This window comes from Pagrus pagrus (assembly GCF_965226575.1).
Source record: "Pagrus pagrus genome assembly, chromosome: 1".
Lineage (NCBI taxonomy): Eukaryota > Metazoa > Chordata > Actinopteri > Spariformes > Sparidae > Pagrus > Pagrus pagrus.
Genome location: NC_140185.1, coordinates 22624419 through 22639887, shown reverse-complemented (window position 1 = coordinate 22639887; position 15469 = coordinate 22624419). Strand labels below are relative to the sequence as shown.

General features: G+C 37.7%; 2 protein-coding genes across 3 annotated transcripts in view; both read left to right on the top strand.

Moving 5' to 3' along the window:
- The first annotated feature begins 1839 nt into the window (after positions 1 to 1839).
- tmem41b (transmembrane protein 41B) lies at positions 1840 to 9174 on the top strand. The gene is made up of 7 exons (XM_084349568.1): positions 1840 to 2118; positions 3891 to 4008; positions 4966 to 5094; positions 5273 to 5366; positions 5825 to 5929; positions 6343 to 6481; positions 6571 to 9174. The coding sequence occupies exons 1-7, from the start codon at positions 2022 to 2024 to the stop codon at positions 6738 to 6740; spliced, it is 852 nt and encodes a 283-aa protein (XP_084205694.1). The 5' UTR covers positions 1840 to 2021; the 3' UTR covers positions 6741 to 9174.
- A 1904-nt stretch (positions 9175 to 11078) lies between these two features.
- dennd5a (DENN/MADD domain containing 5A) overlaps positions 11079 to 15469 on the top strand; it is a 40199-nt gene continuing 35808 nt past the window's right edge. For both annotated transcript variants that reach the window (XM_084356496.1, XM_084356495.1), the window contains exon 1: positions 11079 to 11308. In XM_084356496.1, coding sequence (XP_084212622.1) covers positions 11209 to 11308 — 100 coding nt within the window. In that variant the 5' untranslated portion in view covers positions 11079 to 11208. The remainder of the gene's footprint in view (positions 11309 to 15469) is intronic.

The window sequence follows — 15469 nt, the reverse complement described above, 5'->3', positions numbered from 1 at the left end:
AAAAAGTGGAGCTCTGCTGTATGACCTCAGAGGACAGGACAGTGGTATGGGCCTGGAGTGTGTCTCAATCTGCCATTAGGAATAATTACATAAACTCTCACACATATCACTGTGTAAGCACACTGGACACTGAGGTTATTATGGTTTTTGTTTGGCTTGCATTTAACAATCTGATGACAGAGACAGCTGTGCATCTGTTATAAGTAAAGTGATGGTTCCTCCTTCTTCATTTTAAAAGGAACTATGACCATATTTTATTACAAAAGCTCAGATGTAATTTATGAGTTTGAAAAGAGCAGTAAAGTATTTCTGATTTACATCTCAGTCAGACAGGTGTCACTGTAAAAAAAACCCTGAACAATTTGTTCTCTGAGTAGAGGTTGATTTCAGAAGTTTAAAGAGTGTTTAAATCCTTTCAAAGGATTTACTTTACTGACCTTTAATGGAGAATAACATATTAATTATATTGTAATTAACTTACATAATAAGATTAAGGTAAGGCACTGTGAATCTATATATTTAGATTTAAATAGTTTATTGTAACTCTCTGTCAAAGAATTACAAACATGCAGTATTTGTGTCTGGATCTTACAGATTAAAATGAAATGCCCAGTTTCCAGAGATGGACTTTGTCCAAATACTTTAAGATTATTGGTCGTTCCTCCACTTTACTCCCTGAATAGTTGCCTCAATAGACTCAGAGAGCTTCACGGTGAACTAAAATCCAGTTGGACTCACTTTGTCTTTCACAATGGCACATTTTTTGTTTTATTTGAGGGTGTTTACATTTTGATTTGGTAAACAGTGTCTTTGAAAATTTTGAATCCCATACTTAAAATGGCTTTGGTGGAAGAAGTATTTAGATATTTTACCAGTGGAAAAGTAACAATACAACTACGTCAGTTACTTCAATAAAATTACAAGTATTTTTTTTATTATTTATTTATTTTAATCTTTAATTGGATAAAAAAAACAAATAAACATTAATTCCAACAATCAAAAAAATGCTAAAGATCGGATCCGATTATTAGCCAGGACAGAAATTGGTCAACCCATATACAGTATACATGTAAAGATACATATAACTTTACTTTTACTTGTACTTTTATATTTATGTACATTTATTTTTCCCAGAAAATTACATTTGATTTAAGTACATTTAATATCTAACACTACAAGACTTTTACTCAAGCCTTATTTGTACAGCTGACTTATGCTTTTACCAAATATCTTTACTTTGACTCAAGTTTTGGGTACTTCTTACAACACTGTCATTACATCGGTCTTGTAAAAAAGTACCCAAAAGTCATACTTGAGTAAAAGGAGCGATATCTTTTACTTTGGTAAAAGTGAAAGTCACCCTCACGAATAGTACTTGAGGAATGGTCTTAAAGTAATTCCCTTGCAACAAATATACTTACGTATCGAGAGTACAAGTAAAAGTACATATATATTTACTGTATACTGTTCACTATGGGTCAGCTGATTATCCACCTGACTGATTATCTGATCCAATACATAGCATTCTTCTGAGTATCAAAATCAGCACTCTCATTAAATCAGATAAAACAATTTAACTTAAAACACTTTAGCTCTGATGTAATCTACAAAGTAACTAGTAACTAAATATATCAAATAACAAAATGTGCCTCCAACTGATGGACTGAAAGTATAAAGTAGCAGAAAATGGAAATACTCAAGTAAAGTACAAGTCCCTCGAAATTATACTTAAAGAGAACACTTGTAGATGTAGTATCAGATCCTTTAAGTGCTTTTACTCTGAAGCTGTGGGCTGACTCAAAGTCATGTCTCTGTTCAGGTCCTGGTGCTTGACGTCAGTCCAGCTGCTGGGGGCGCTGTTGTTGACGACACAGTGTTTCCTGCTGGTTGTGAAGGTAAAAGGTCAACCTGTGTAACGTGTCAGCAGGCTGTCAGCACACCGGTGTCACTCTCCACCCGCCGGCTGTCGCTGATCCACACACCGCCGGGACCTCAGCTGACCTCGACGGTATCTCAGAAAAATGGCCAAAAAGCGGAGAGACAGACGAGAGACCGACGGGCTGTCCTCTGCTCAGGAGGAGGTGAAGGCTAATGCTAGTGACCCACAAGTGCTGAAAGGTGGGTTTTTTTACTCTGGTGGCTAACTGTTCGTCTAAATGCAAAGCAGAGGAAAGCAAATACTGGTTGGCGACACAGGTAGATGAAGCAATATAACGACATGGCAGCGTCATTTCTGCTGTGCAGCCAGTGCTGAGGACAGGACAGGAGCTAACGTTAGCCGCTGCTAACATTAACAGCTTGTTTTAATACAGCCAGCTAGCTAAAAACTAGCCGACTAGCTTAGTAACGCTAATGAAACCGTAACGCTTTTGTGTTGAGGTAGATAAATTAACCCCAACCCTTTATAGTTAAAAAGAGTAAAGTACTGAATCTGATTAAAATACCCTGAATGTTACAACGAGAGCAAAATCTCACTTCTTTGACTGTTTTTGGATAAGTTAGCTGTTTAGCTAGTCAACAAAGACTGTCAGATGATCAGTGGTGGGGGAAGGACTGATAATCAGATCCTCTAGTTAAGATTATGAAGGGAAAAGTAACTAATTAACTCAATGCTGAAATGCCTTTTGATTTTTTAGCTAATTCGATCATTTTCCGTCAGTATTCCTTAATTTATCTGTTTATGATGTTATGTATGTAGCTACAATATTGATTTGTGAGGTAAGTAGGAACTACAGCTGTCAGATAAATGTTGACAAGTACAAATACGCTGTTTCCTAATGAAATTTAGGGGGGAAACAAGTGTAATAGGTCATGAATAGGAAGTACAAGTACCTCAAACTGCACTTTAATACAGTACTTGAGCCTATCCAATTAATTACATTCATCACTGCTGATGACATGCCTGACAAAACTGATCAAGATTAGACATTAATGATTGGATATATTGAAATTTAAAGGTCCCTTTTAATTGAACGACTGAAATGAACAGTACTTATGCACAGACACGAATATTTCATCTAAGGAGGTGGATAGGAAAGAGTATAAATAAACAAAATCCCCTAATAATAAAATGGTCACTAGACAGATTAATTCCATTAATTATCTTAGATCGCCATCTCTATGCAAATGTCCTACCAAAGCCCAGTCACATCCATATATCTCCATACAATCCACAGTGTGAAATTAGGCTTATTTTATTGTAAACTACCTGTTTGCCCCATAACTTAAGTCTTTCTTCTTGTCCAAATGTCGAGCTTTTTAGTGAAAATGATCACATCGTATCACAGTCATAATATATGTGTCAGAATCATCACAATGTTTTTACCATATCGTGCAGCCCTAATGATAATTGCTGCCTTATTAAATCCACATGAATCACTGTCACTTTATAAGGTTTTTTTGTCCTGTCATTGATTGCAGTTGCACAACTGTTGTTTGTACATTAAAGTGTACAAATGTGCTTTAACATTATTGGTTCCTGATGAGCAAATCTGATAGGGACGATGATTTTAAGCTAGATATTGTTCTAATATTTTGTCTACCTCATTTAAAACAATGACAGTCAATGAAAGGATCTCAAAGTTCATCTCCAAGGAGCTGTAGCTGATAGAAAAATATCTATAAATCCCAAATTCTTTAGCCAACACCTGAAATTAACCAACAGTGCAGATGTCTCTTTCCACAAAGTGCTTATTGAGAGCATGATTTAACAGCCCATCTCAAACAGCAAGAGTCCGTCTCAGGGGGGAGACTCAGTTCCCTGTAGGGCCTTGAGCAAATGATGCAAAACTCATAAGCAAATTACACAAAGCTCCCCTGTAGCTGGTTTGTCTGTTTTTGTAGTAACCTCTTCATTAGTTGTGTAATTACATTGTTCTCTGTCCCCACAGAGGCTCATCATACTGCCGGGGGCTCGGCACGCATGTCTCTGCTGATTCTGGTGTCCATCTTCACCTGCGCTGCCTCAGTCATGTACCTGGTCTACAGGAACTTTCCAGAGCTTCCTGAGTAAGTTGTTTTATGGATTATTAAACTTGGTTAATCGGGGTGGGTACAGTGTTTTAAAAAAAACAGGTGATATGTAGGCCAAAACAGATGCATACAAACAACAAGATATAACAATTCTTCAAGAAAATTCCTATGAAAAGATGTGAATTTTAACATGCTTTGGTAATAATTCATTCATAAGAAATTTTGAGAAAGGGAGTTAAGCAAAAACTTAATCATCTAACTGAGGTGCTTCACTGAAGTTTGTTGTTGTGAGAGTGGACAGCCAGCCGACCTGACAACGTATATAATATCTTGTTGTTGAAAAAGTAAATCAGTTATGTAAATCCTAAAGTTAACAGCTTACCTAACAAAGAAGCTAGCCTTAGTCTGAGTCGAGCTAGTGCAGACTGGCTGAGGCAGGTAAGGCACCAAGTGAAACTGAGATGTAACAATAGTGGAGAGGTGACATTTCCCATTACCTTAGGTTGCATTTGGTGTTGGGCGGTATTTCTATGTCAAAAAAGTTAGACCGAGCTACTGATTGTGTATTCTGTTGAGCAGTCAATTTTTGCTATTTGCATGTAACTGTACCAGTTAGAGTTCAGCTGGTGAACATTTAAAAATCTCTGTTCTTGCACTGACGGAGGCAATTTTTAATAGTAATTGGGACCGAATAAGCAGTGTGTAACTGCTGAAACAATAAATACATTTAACCACGGGGGCATGCCACCAATCAAAGGGGTTATTTAAGAAACGGGATCATTCACAGTCATACTGAATGTTTAGTTTGACTCATAAGAATTAAATCACACGTTTCCAGTACAACCTACGTACTCGCTCACCTTCTGAACATGTGTAAATATAGTAATATATAGAAGTCAGATTGGAAGATCTGTATTGTGAATAAAACAAAAACAGAAAAATGTTTGTGTGAAATATATTTGACTTAAGATTTTTTATTCCCTTTTTCTGCAGTGATGAAATGGAGAAAATCAAGATCCCTAAAGACATGGATGATGCCAAAGCTTTGGGAACTGTGCTGTCCAAATACAAAGACACATATTACACCCAAGTGTTGGTGGCCTACTTCGCAACATATATTTTGTATCCTTTGAGAAAATATATATATCCCTTTAGGGGAAAATATGTCTCAACTTTTCTACAGAAAGAGAAATGCACCCTTAATGTAATGTTACTGTTTTTAATATATTTGATTTAACTTGCATCTGTCTGTGTGATAACTGTGTTTTTACATTGTCGTTTACCTTGACGTTTTTGTCAGCCTCCAAACATTTGCGATCCCTGGATCTATATTCCTCAGCATCCTGTCTGGGTATCTTTACCCTTTCCCATTGGCTCTTTTCTTAGTCTGCTTGGTGAGTAATAAAGGACAGTATGAAATGTGTCATTGAAAACAAAGGTTGTATAATGAACAACTTTGCATGGAAATAGTTTCCAACAGACACACTTAGGTATTAATGCTGCTTTATGTTGCGACAACCAGGAAGGGAAGTGGTTAATGTGTGTAAACACCAAAGCCTTCAGCCTCTTCTGTGAAATGACTTACCATGTGGTTACATATAACGCTACACAGTCATATAGATGGTTGAAGATGAAGATAGTGGTTGGATGTGTTATTTTTTTTTCTATATAGAAAGCCTATATTTTATTGTTGGGCTTTTATTTTTTCAGTTTAATTTTCAGAGTATGACAGTGTCTGGGGCAAGTCCCCGATATATGTTTGGAAATAACCAACCTTTTCTTTTCTCCAGCTGTGTGATTGTGGTTGTCTCTGTGTCAGTCAGTTATCATGTGTTTTGTCTGTTATCTGCAGTGCTCGGGCCTGGGTGCTTCCTTCTGCTATTTGCTGTCATATCTGGTGGGCAGACCCATGGTCTACAAGTATCTCTCGGAGAGGGCGCAGAAATGGTCCCAGCAGGTAAAAGCCTTCAGCGAAAATGTACTGTGAACTGAACTGAAGGTATTTTTGTAAGAGCAGTTTTCTGTTTGATGATGCTTGGATATTTTTGCGAAGCTTATGTTGTCAAGTTTTTATTGACACTGCAAGACTGCACTGTTGTTTTTTTTCACCAAAAATAAGATAATATTGTAAAGTTGCTATTTTTTTAATTAAAAAATAATTTTATGCTGCTGTCTCGGCCTGGACTGTAGTACTAGATTGAGATGGGTGTCTGTGTTTCAAGAATGACCATGGAGTTGAATCCACAGTCCTTAAAATGATGAAAAAACTAATGATTATAAACTCTTGCAGAGCTGTTTTATTGGCTTGCAGCGTTTTGCTCCAGTGTGTATGACTTCAGAAACATTCTGCTTGTGACTTTTTGTTGGCAGGTTGACAAACATAGAGATCATTTAATCAATTACATCATCTTCCTGAGGATTACCCCCTTCCTCCCTAACTGGTTCATCAACATCACCTCACCTGTCATCAATGTGCCTTTGGGAGTTTTCTTCATCGGCACCTTTCTCGGTAAGACTGTCTATCCCTTTTGTTGTATTTTATTTTGGTATATTTAGTTGTTCACTGACTCACCTGCATTCAACCTGGCTGCTTCACAGGAGTGGCACCGCCATCCTTTGTAGCGATCAACGCAGGCACAACACTGTACAAACTGACCACAGCCGGCGAGGCCGTGTCCTGGAACTCTCTGGCTGTGCTCGGCGTGCTCGCTGTGCTCTCCATCTTGCCCGTCTGCTTCCAGAAAAAGCTGCAGAAGAAACTAGAGTAAAGCGCTAAACACCTCAGCACCTCATCGGCTGGCTGATCGCGACGTCCCCTCCCCTCGGCTCAGGAACGTGCAGCTGTCACTCAAGTTGCTCTGCCTCAGTCTCATACACAGCTGCTGGTGGGAGAATCACTGATCACTGGCACGACAAGCAACTCATTGACCACAAAATGCATGCAGTGGTGGGTTGTTACTGATGTTAAGTGAAGTATAGACTGGCCGCTGCCTGCACAAGTTTTTTGGTTTCTATGATTATGTTGTTTATTGTGGCACATCTTGTAAATAAGAGAAACTGGATTCTTTGTTTTTATTTAAGGCACTGCTCATTATTGTATGATTCTTGTCAGACAATTAAAGGTGCTACTTGTAGGATGTTGAAGTAGAACAATCTGATACTTGGATTTTTTTTTTTAAATGCAGGTACCAGTTGTTTCATATGGCCTACTTTTTATCGCAAGAAATTGTTTTCTGTATGAAACTGTGTTGCAAACATCTGTGTCTCTTTTAACCTTTACATTTTCTTTGACAGCAGCATATCAGTTACTACATCCTGTTGGTAGCACCTTTAAGTTCCACTCCCTTTTTAATATTTATTTTAACATGTGTCTAACTTGTGTCTAATCTCAACCCTAATCAAGTAGACCGCCACAGCAATAACTGTCACACTACTGTTGAAAGTGGATTTTTAAAAAAGGAAATTTTGATACATGGTGCTTGCCTTGGCAAACGTATGCAGTGCAAGGAAAGAATGAAACTGTGGAAAATAAAACAATGTAATGACCAATCTTAGTTAGTGCTACTTTTGTTGACCCCCCCCCCCCCTTTTTTTTTTTTTTACCCTTTTCTGTTCATATTAGTTACTTAAAACAGATCTTTGTACTGTAACTTGTAACGAACAGACTGAGCTGGTTTAATATTTCCTCACCACAAAACTGATTTATGTGTGGTAAGATTCAAGCAACCCAAAAAAAGATATTAAAAGCCAAACAGAATCATTTTGGCTTATTCGTTTGAGAAAAATCCAGGCTGGGTTCTCCAGTTTTTGCTGTGTATACAGATTATGTATCCTATAGTTTGATAGACCAGTGTTTAACTGGAGAGGCCATGGATGACATACTAGTGCCCTCAAAAAGACTGCCAATGGACTAAAGTATCCAAGCCTTAGCTTTCTTTGTACTTCTTCCCTTCTTCACCAGGAGAAATGTATCACGATGCCTGATTTATGTTGTTATTTTCTGTTCTTTGAATTGTTTTAAATGGCTAATGATGTCATCGGCTATAAAAGCTTACCGATTTGTTTTCATGTACATGTTGGGTCGTTTTGTTTTTGGCCTGTGTGCTAAGTTAACTTACTGCTATTGCTTAAAAACTTTCTGGATGGTTACCAGAGACGTTGATGCAGTGAGTGAATGTTAATGCAGGCAACTTTTTCGACAGCATTTTCTTTAAAGGTGCAATATGTAGGAATTTTAGTTGAAAACATTCCAAAATAGTCAAGAGAATGTAAAAACTGAGGTTGGCATGCTAACCAGGTAGCCCGTCCCATCTGGGTCCAAAGCTCCTGTGCTGGCGGTGTAAACACCAACACTCTTGAGCTCCCAGTCTGGATTGCTAGCTGTAAGCTAACTGAGCTAACTGCAGTTACAGTTAGCAGAAATTAGCATTTACTCTGGTGACATGCAGCCACCTGTTTGTTTTGAGTATAAATTCAACAGGTGGCCAATTCTTACATATTGCACCTTTTAATCTCTTAAAATTGCACATTTATAGAGGCAGTTGGTTCGGTGCGTTTTGAGATTTCCTGTTTTTACTTTAATGTCTTATAAATCAGCAGATTCACCGTGTACTGCTGTGAGACTGTTAACTCCTCATACACAGATTTGAAGTGACAACCTAAGCTTCAACTTATGTGACATTTAAGTGGTATGAGGATGCTAATGCTGATCTGCTCGCAGGAAATAATTGTACTTCAAGTACTGTTGGGTTGTTTTTATGGTTCTTATGAGTGAGCTCCATTGATACATCTGATTGTTGTTTTGGGAAATGCATCTTCATTTGGTCAAGTGTTAAATGCTATAAACTGGTCCTAATGATGTATTTCTTTTGTCTCAATATTTAAATAGAAGCTTGATTATCTTCTTGGAGGGTTTTCCCTCTATTTGCTAAAATATTTAAACCCAAACTAATTCTTAACTTCACACTGAACATATACTCAGATTGGATATATTATTGCTGTTTTCTGTCCTACTATGAAAGATGTAATGCGATAATACTTGTGAAACCCTCTGTAACATTTCAGAAAGCAGTATTATTTTGTACTGAGCAGTGATGTATTGCAGTATGAAGTGTTTACAGATTGCAAAATTCCTGTCCTATCTAATCGAGTTTATGTTTTTTAAAATATTTATTGAATCATTAAATTTATCTTTACAGAATATGATTGAGTTTTGAGAATGATCTGTAAAGAGTTCAATCATGCTGTAGCAGGGAACTTTTAACACAGTATAACAGCCTTTTGCAGCAGCAAAGTTGATTCATAAATGAGTATAACATTCGTAGAGGTCCTTCATACTTGGGGTTTCCTGGTAAATATGTAAGAAGGTTGTTGTGTAGTGAAGCGTGAGGGTTTAGTGCCACCAGGTGGTGATGTTGTAACATACCTGTTAAGCAGTGGTCTGTTCGGATAACATGACATGTACAAGCGTGAGCTGCAGCACGATTGCCTATAATGTGAGTTAATTCTGGGAAACGTTTTGCATTTAATTCAATTAAAAGAACATTGAAACAAATTAAAACACTACATTGTGACAGGAACAGTGTGTAAGATTCACTGACAGTTATTTTTTCCCCCTTTCTCTGGCATAGCAAGGCATGGCCTTAATTGGACACATGTTGAAAAAGTGGGTTGACTAATAATGACATGTAAAGCTCACTTTGCTCCAATTTCCTGTATTTAATATTCAGTTTTACGTTCAAGCACCATCCTTTGTGAATATATTATCTAATCAACACTTTTCTCCCCAAGAAAGTTGATAACATATAGACTTTTCTACTCTATGAATGTATTTAAAGGCCAATGAAAGACCTTTAAATCACATAAAGAACAAGGGCGGTTAAATAATGACGCCTTTCTAGAAATAAGTAAGTGCTAAATAGAATAAAATACTGTTTCCAATGTACAAATCCATCAGTAGCACTTTGACTCCTGAGTAGTTTAAGAATAAGTCTATCAGGTTCATGCACCAACAGGATCAGCCTGCTGATTAACTGTATGTAAAGCAGATGATTACAGCTGTGGTGCTGTTGATGGACCACAATGCATTTCGACTGCAACGCTCTGATTTGTGAAGCCAGAGAGAGTAAGAATAAAACCGGAAGTAATGAAAATGTCCCTAAAAATAAGACAACAATTGGCGTCAACAACAAAAAAATGCATGAAGGACATCAGGGCTGTCCAAAGTGGGGCCCATGGGACAAAGTTGGCCTACCATAGTGTTTGATTTGGTCAACCAATTGTTTCTAGCTCAAAAAAAGAGTTGAAGATTGATTTTTTTAAAGATTCTGATATAAATTGCTGTTTATGCTGTTTTATTTTTGTGAGGTGAAAATGCTATTTATATATGTAGGATCCCTAATTATTTTTAATATCTTTGATAATATGAGCATGGCAGAATGACTAGTATGCAGGCAATCAGTTATCAAGGGAAGATGAGATCCTCGTACCATTCACATCATTGCATCTGAACAGCACAATATGTGTTTCTTTTTGGCCAGTGGCCCACCAGTTTCAGTTTTGGCCCTTCAAGGAAAAAGTTTAATGGATACAAAGGAGGACTGTTTTAACATATACCATATCCACTCATAAAAGAGGATAAAAAAGAATTGTGAAGTACACACACACTGAAAAAAATCATGAATTGTGCGAATATGGCCTTATATGTAGACCTGTAGTTTTTATTTTATTAAACCACTGCTGAATTTAGCATACAGTGTCCATTTCAATCTCTAAACAGTATTTCTCACTTTTAAAGATATTTTCTAACTATCAGATTTCCAGATTTACTTATTTCTCCCACCCCACTCAATGTGATTTTATTATGTACTTTATATATATACATATTTTATACAAACTTATTCTTTCAAGATTATATTTTAAGAGAATATTTATGTATTGTTATTAATCAAAATATCTTAATTTGTGCTTGTTTTATGTATTAACTTGTGTGCTTTGGGTCAAAATTAAACTTACTCTTCTCTTTTAATTTGTGGAGAGGGTGTTTTATTGTGAAGGAACGTGTACCGGATGTATCATGGCCGTTGCTGTTAGCAGACATGCTAGCTTGGTATCGGTACTGATTTTCAAGCTTCGCAGTAACGTAGCATCCGTGATGGCAGGGCGAAATCACTTCTCCGAGTTCCTTTAATATGCTCCCTGTTGAGGGGATAAGGGTACCACCGGACCAGTCTCAAAATGACCACCGGCTTCAGCTCCGGTTCCTGCCGGTTCGCAGATTATTTTGTGATCTGCGGGCTCGACACCGACAGCGGGCTGGAACCCGACGAACTGTCCGGTAAGCACGTTAGCCATCGGGGTAAACGTCGGGGCTGATGCTGTAGCAAATAAGGCAGGAAGGAAAGGGTTATAACATTAGGCCAGCGTTATTATTCAGCCTTTGTTGTATGTTAACGTGCCTGTCGTTTATTAATTTGCATTACATTAAATGTAGGTTATTGTGATAAACACACAGCGGACATAACGTCAGGCCTAGCTCATCTTCTCTCAGCCTGTTTTTCTGTAATGCTCGGTGAGAGGAGAGCGGATTACTGGCTTGTTGTGTCTCTTTAACGCACTGACATGAATTTTAATTCAAAGGTTTTGGATACATTCCCTCCCGATTATTACACATTAGCTCTATATCTACATAATTTGATGTTGGTGCTGCTCAGTAATGATGAATATTTAATGTAAACACTTTCCTTGGCGTTGGTTTATGTCGGTATACTGTTATTACATATGATGGTGTTGTCATAGTGGCTCCTACCTGTCACCGGGTTATTTAGAGGAGAGCAGGTATCAGTGTAGCGACACACAGGGGCGGATTAACCTGTTAGATGCCCCCAGGGCAAAAATGTATCATGCCCTTCATCGACCCTTGACATCCTCAGCATCCCCCCGAGATCTACATTGTGCATGCAACCATCCTCTTCAAGTAACCTCCTCAGAGGGCGCACCCTTCCCAACACAACAATCATATACATAGCTTCTTATAAGAGTACAAAAGGCTGTGACACACCTGGATCCTGTTTAGTTCTGAGACCTTTCTATTATGATTTTACCTGCATGAGCATGTGTTTTGATTGAAAGAGAGAGGATTGGCATATCTATTTGCATGGTGGCCTGAGGTCCCTGAATTGTCTTGGCCCTGAGCATGAACTGTGTGCAGATTCTTCAAACATGTATTTTATTTAATTTTTTTTTATCATAAATGAAAATACAATTAAGCGTCAGTCAAAAGGAGCTGGCAATATGATACAATTATTGGACGACACAGTTTTTGAAAGATAGAGAAGATGAATCCAAGATGCAGCCTGCCCAAGCTGGGTTTGTTAAGGGACAAGCTAATTCAAAACATGAAGAGAGAAGTTGAAAGCAGTCTGTGTGTGAGGATTGTTGAGTAGCTATGACAACTGACAGAAGGCACGTGACAGGATCTGTTACCAGAACTGCACATTTCATCTCAAAAGAGCAGATCCTAACAAAGACATCCATTTTGTCTTGGTTCAAATATTGTAAACTACTTCTCTCAAAAGACGCTGCAAAATGCATCTAATTACATGCTGTGTAAACTGTGGCTGATGCTGATTGGTACAGAATTATTATTCTTAAATATTAATGCCTTTATCCAGTTATATTGAAGATTATTGTTAATTAAATTTATTTGATTTTCTGAGACAGATAGGTGCATCGGAGTTTCTGGGGCTGTGTGTACAATATAGTTGGCCATAACGTTGCCTCCACCCAGGAAAAAAATTATAAAAATTAATACTGTTGGGTCTTTGTCTCCTTTGAGATTAATGAGAAACAGAATGAGAATCAGTGGGCTAAAATAATACAGATTAGACTTTTGACAATGGCGATTTGTGTCATTTGAAGTGTATGTAAATATCTGGCAGTTGAAGCTCCAACATTTTCCCCATAGAGCAATGTCTGGTTTTCCGATGCAACACCCTGCTAATTTTGGGGAAACCCTAAATGTTAAAGGTATCAAATGTCCAAACACAGTGGCCCCTAATCAAACATTTCCAGTGGTTTCTCACTTACAAATGATAAAACACCTTCTCGAAATTGTGGTCACTGCAGCAGCCTTCTCGTGATATGAAACATTTGTAGAAATGTCAATATGGTACAACCTATGACACATAAGAATATGAATGTATGAGTGGGTTGCAGGAACCTTAAGTGCCAACCTGGCATCCTGGCAACTGGGTGGTGTGTGTCCAATATAGTTTGTCTCCTCAGGGAGTCGTGACAGACTCCAGACATCAGTGGAGTTGTGATAAATAATAATGATTAGACTTTTGACATTTGAGATTTGTGTCCTTTCGAGCTTATGTTATCTGGCTGTTGCAGCTCTCCCCCACCGAGTAATGTCAGGGTTTCCCGCAGCAACATCACTCTTAACTCTGGAAATCCCTAAATGCTGATGGTCTACAAAGACATAACATAAGTCAAGTGATGTGATTATCACTTCATGTACATTTAAATGTTGAGAATCACAATTTGCAGTTTTGTAGTTGTTATGCTTCAGTCTATCTGAGTGTAAATCTGTTAACATGAACCAGCCTTAAGCCTGTTGCGAGTAAATGTCTTAAGGTGTATAAGCTCTTGTTGACCGGGTCACTACTGCTGTACCCTTCAGACAACAATCCAATTAGTTCAGACATTTTCATTGAATTTCATTCTTGTAAAGTCAACCTTTTTTTGAACAGCTGTTCACAACACAGGATTGACTTTCGGGACGAGTCTGTTTTATTTCTACTTTCGGCTTCATTTCAGTGTGATTTATTGTGACTCAGCAGATAGTGAGCGGCCCACAGAGTTTGCTTTGGTAGCAATAACGTAACCAAAGAAACTTTTGGTTTTCAAAGACTCAACCCCTGTACTTCCTAGTTTTACTTCCTTTAATTCTAGTTCCTGTTTACACTTGCGTTCTTACCTAAAATTGGTGAAATTAATATAAGTTCAAGAACATGCACTCTTCTTTTTTGAAGTGAGCACAGCAGTATAGTTGATCAGACCAAGGCCATGTCCACTCCACACTCATTTGGATTAAGCAGAAAGTCTTTAATCATTATCTCTTTGTTTTGGCCTTCTAGCCTCAGTAAACTCATGTTTTCTACCCCTGAAAGTAAAGCTTTTCTTAATACTTAATGTTAATGTTAGCCCTCCATCAGTGTGGACAGAGAAAACCATGGTGTACCTGGCTGTCATTCTTTGACATTGAGTGGCAGCAAAACTAATTGCTTATTAAGTATTTTGTGTTAGCTGTTTCGACCGCTGTCTTGCTTGTCATTCAATTCTTGGACAATAAAATGACCAGCGTATCAGCTCGTTTTTGACCCTTTTAAAATATACAAAAAAGTATTAGTTTCTTTATAGTACAGGTTTTTTTCATGTTGATTGGCTTCTCCTATCCATTTTAAAACAGTGACAGTAGCTGTATTATTGACAAGTTCTCAAATTACCTTTCCAATTTTCAAAAGTCTCTAATGTAATATAATATTCTTAGGTGTTCTGTTCTCTCAGGCGTCTCTGACTGGACAAAAATGTTACCTGTTGAAAGCTTCTTCAGAAGTACAAACCGGGGCTCTGTGGTCAAACATCTCTGTAGCTGTTCTACTTACTGCATGTTGCTGCTGTTTACTGTAGAAAGAGGTTAGGGGCCTGCCCTCACCGCCTTTCAGTTTTGAGTTGAAGAGAGGAAACCGTGTGGAAATTCCAATGTTACAGGTTAGATTATGTCAGCTAAACATCTGCTACAGGTGTACTTTGAAGTTCTTCTGCATCTTACTTTAAAAAATGTACACATAGTAGAAACTGTCAGTGTTTCAGGTTTGAATCTTTACGTGTGATGTAATAATTTGCATGTGATGGAATAATTTCTTTTTTTCATTATGAAACCAAATTAGGCAGTGATGGTTCAGATATCCTTCACGTGTGGGTGGTTAAGGAGGAAATGCACATGCTGAGAAACTCTGCAGCAGTTGCAATGTAGACAAACAAAGCTTTAAATTAGTAATACTTAATGTAGAGTTTGCAGACGATACCAAGAGTGCATGTTTTTCATTGTTTTTCATTGTCATGTTTGTTTGGTACAGACCCCAACAAATGTCACATCATCAGGGATTTAATAGCTTTTTAGTTAAAAAGAAGACAAAAATGATCATCCTGACCAATCATGAATCATATTGTAAACATAACACCTGTTTAAATAATAGACATATCGGCCCCAATTGTGAGTATTGATAGTGAAACGAAATACCTGACTGACTGATGGTTGGCTAGAACAAGCAATTTGAAGACATCACCATGAGGTTGGGGAACATTCCAATATATTAATCGATCAGCGAGTCGACAGAACATTAATTGTAAACTATTTCGATATCAGTTCATTGTTTAAGTTATTCTATTCATGTAGAAATTATGTTTATGGATTTAAGCTCCTAAATTG

What these genes read in the sequence shown, in the direction of transcription:
- tmem41b (XM_084349568.1), top strand. Translation starts at nt 2,022, where the DNA reads ATGGCCAAAAAGCGGAGAGACAGACGAGAGACCGACGGGCTGTCCTCT. An exon ending in CGCAGAAATGGTCCCAGCAG is followed by an intron (nt 5,930 to 6,342) that starts GTAAAAGCCTTC and finishes TTTTGTTGGCAG; the next exon opens with GTTGACAAACATAGAGATCA. An exon ending in CTTCATCGGCACCTTTCTCG is followed by an intron (nt 6,482 to 6,570) that starts GTAAGACTGTCT and finishes GCTGCTTCACAG; the next exon opens with GAGTGGCACCGCCATCCTTT.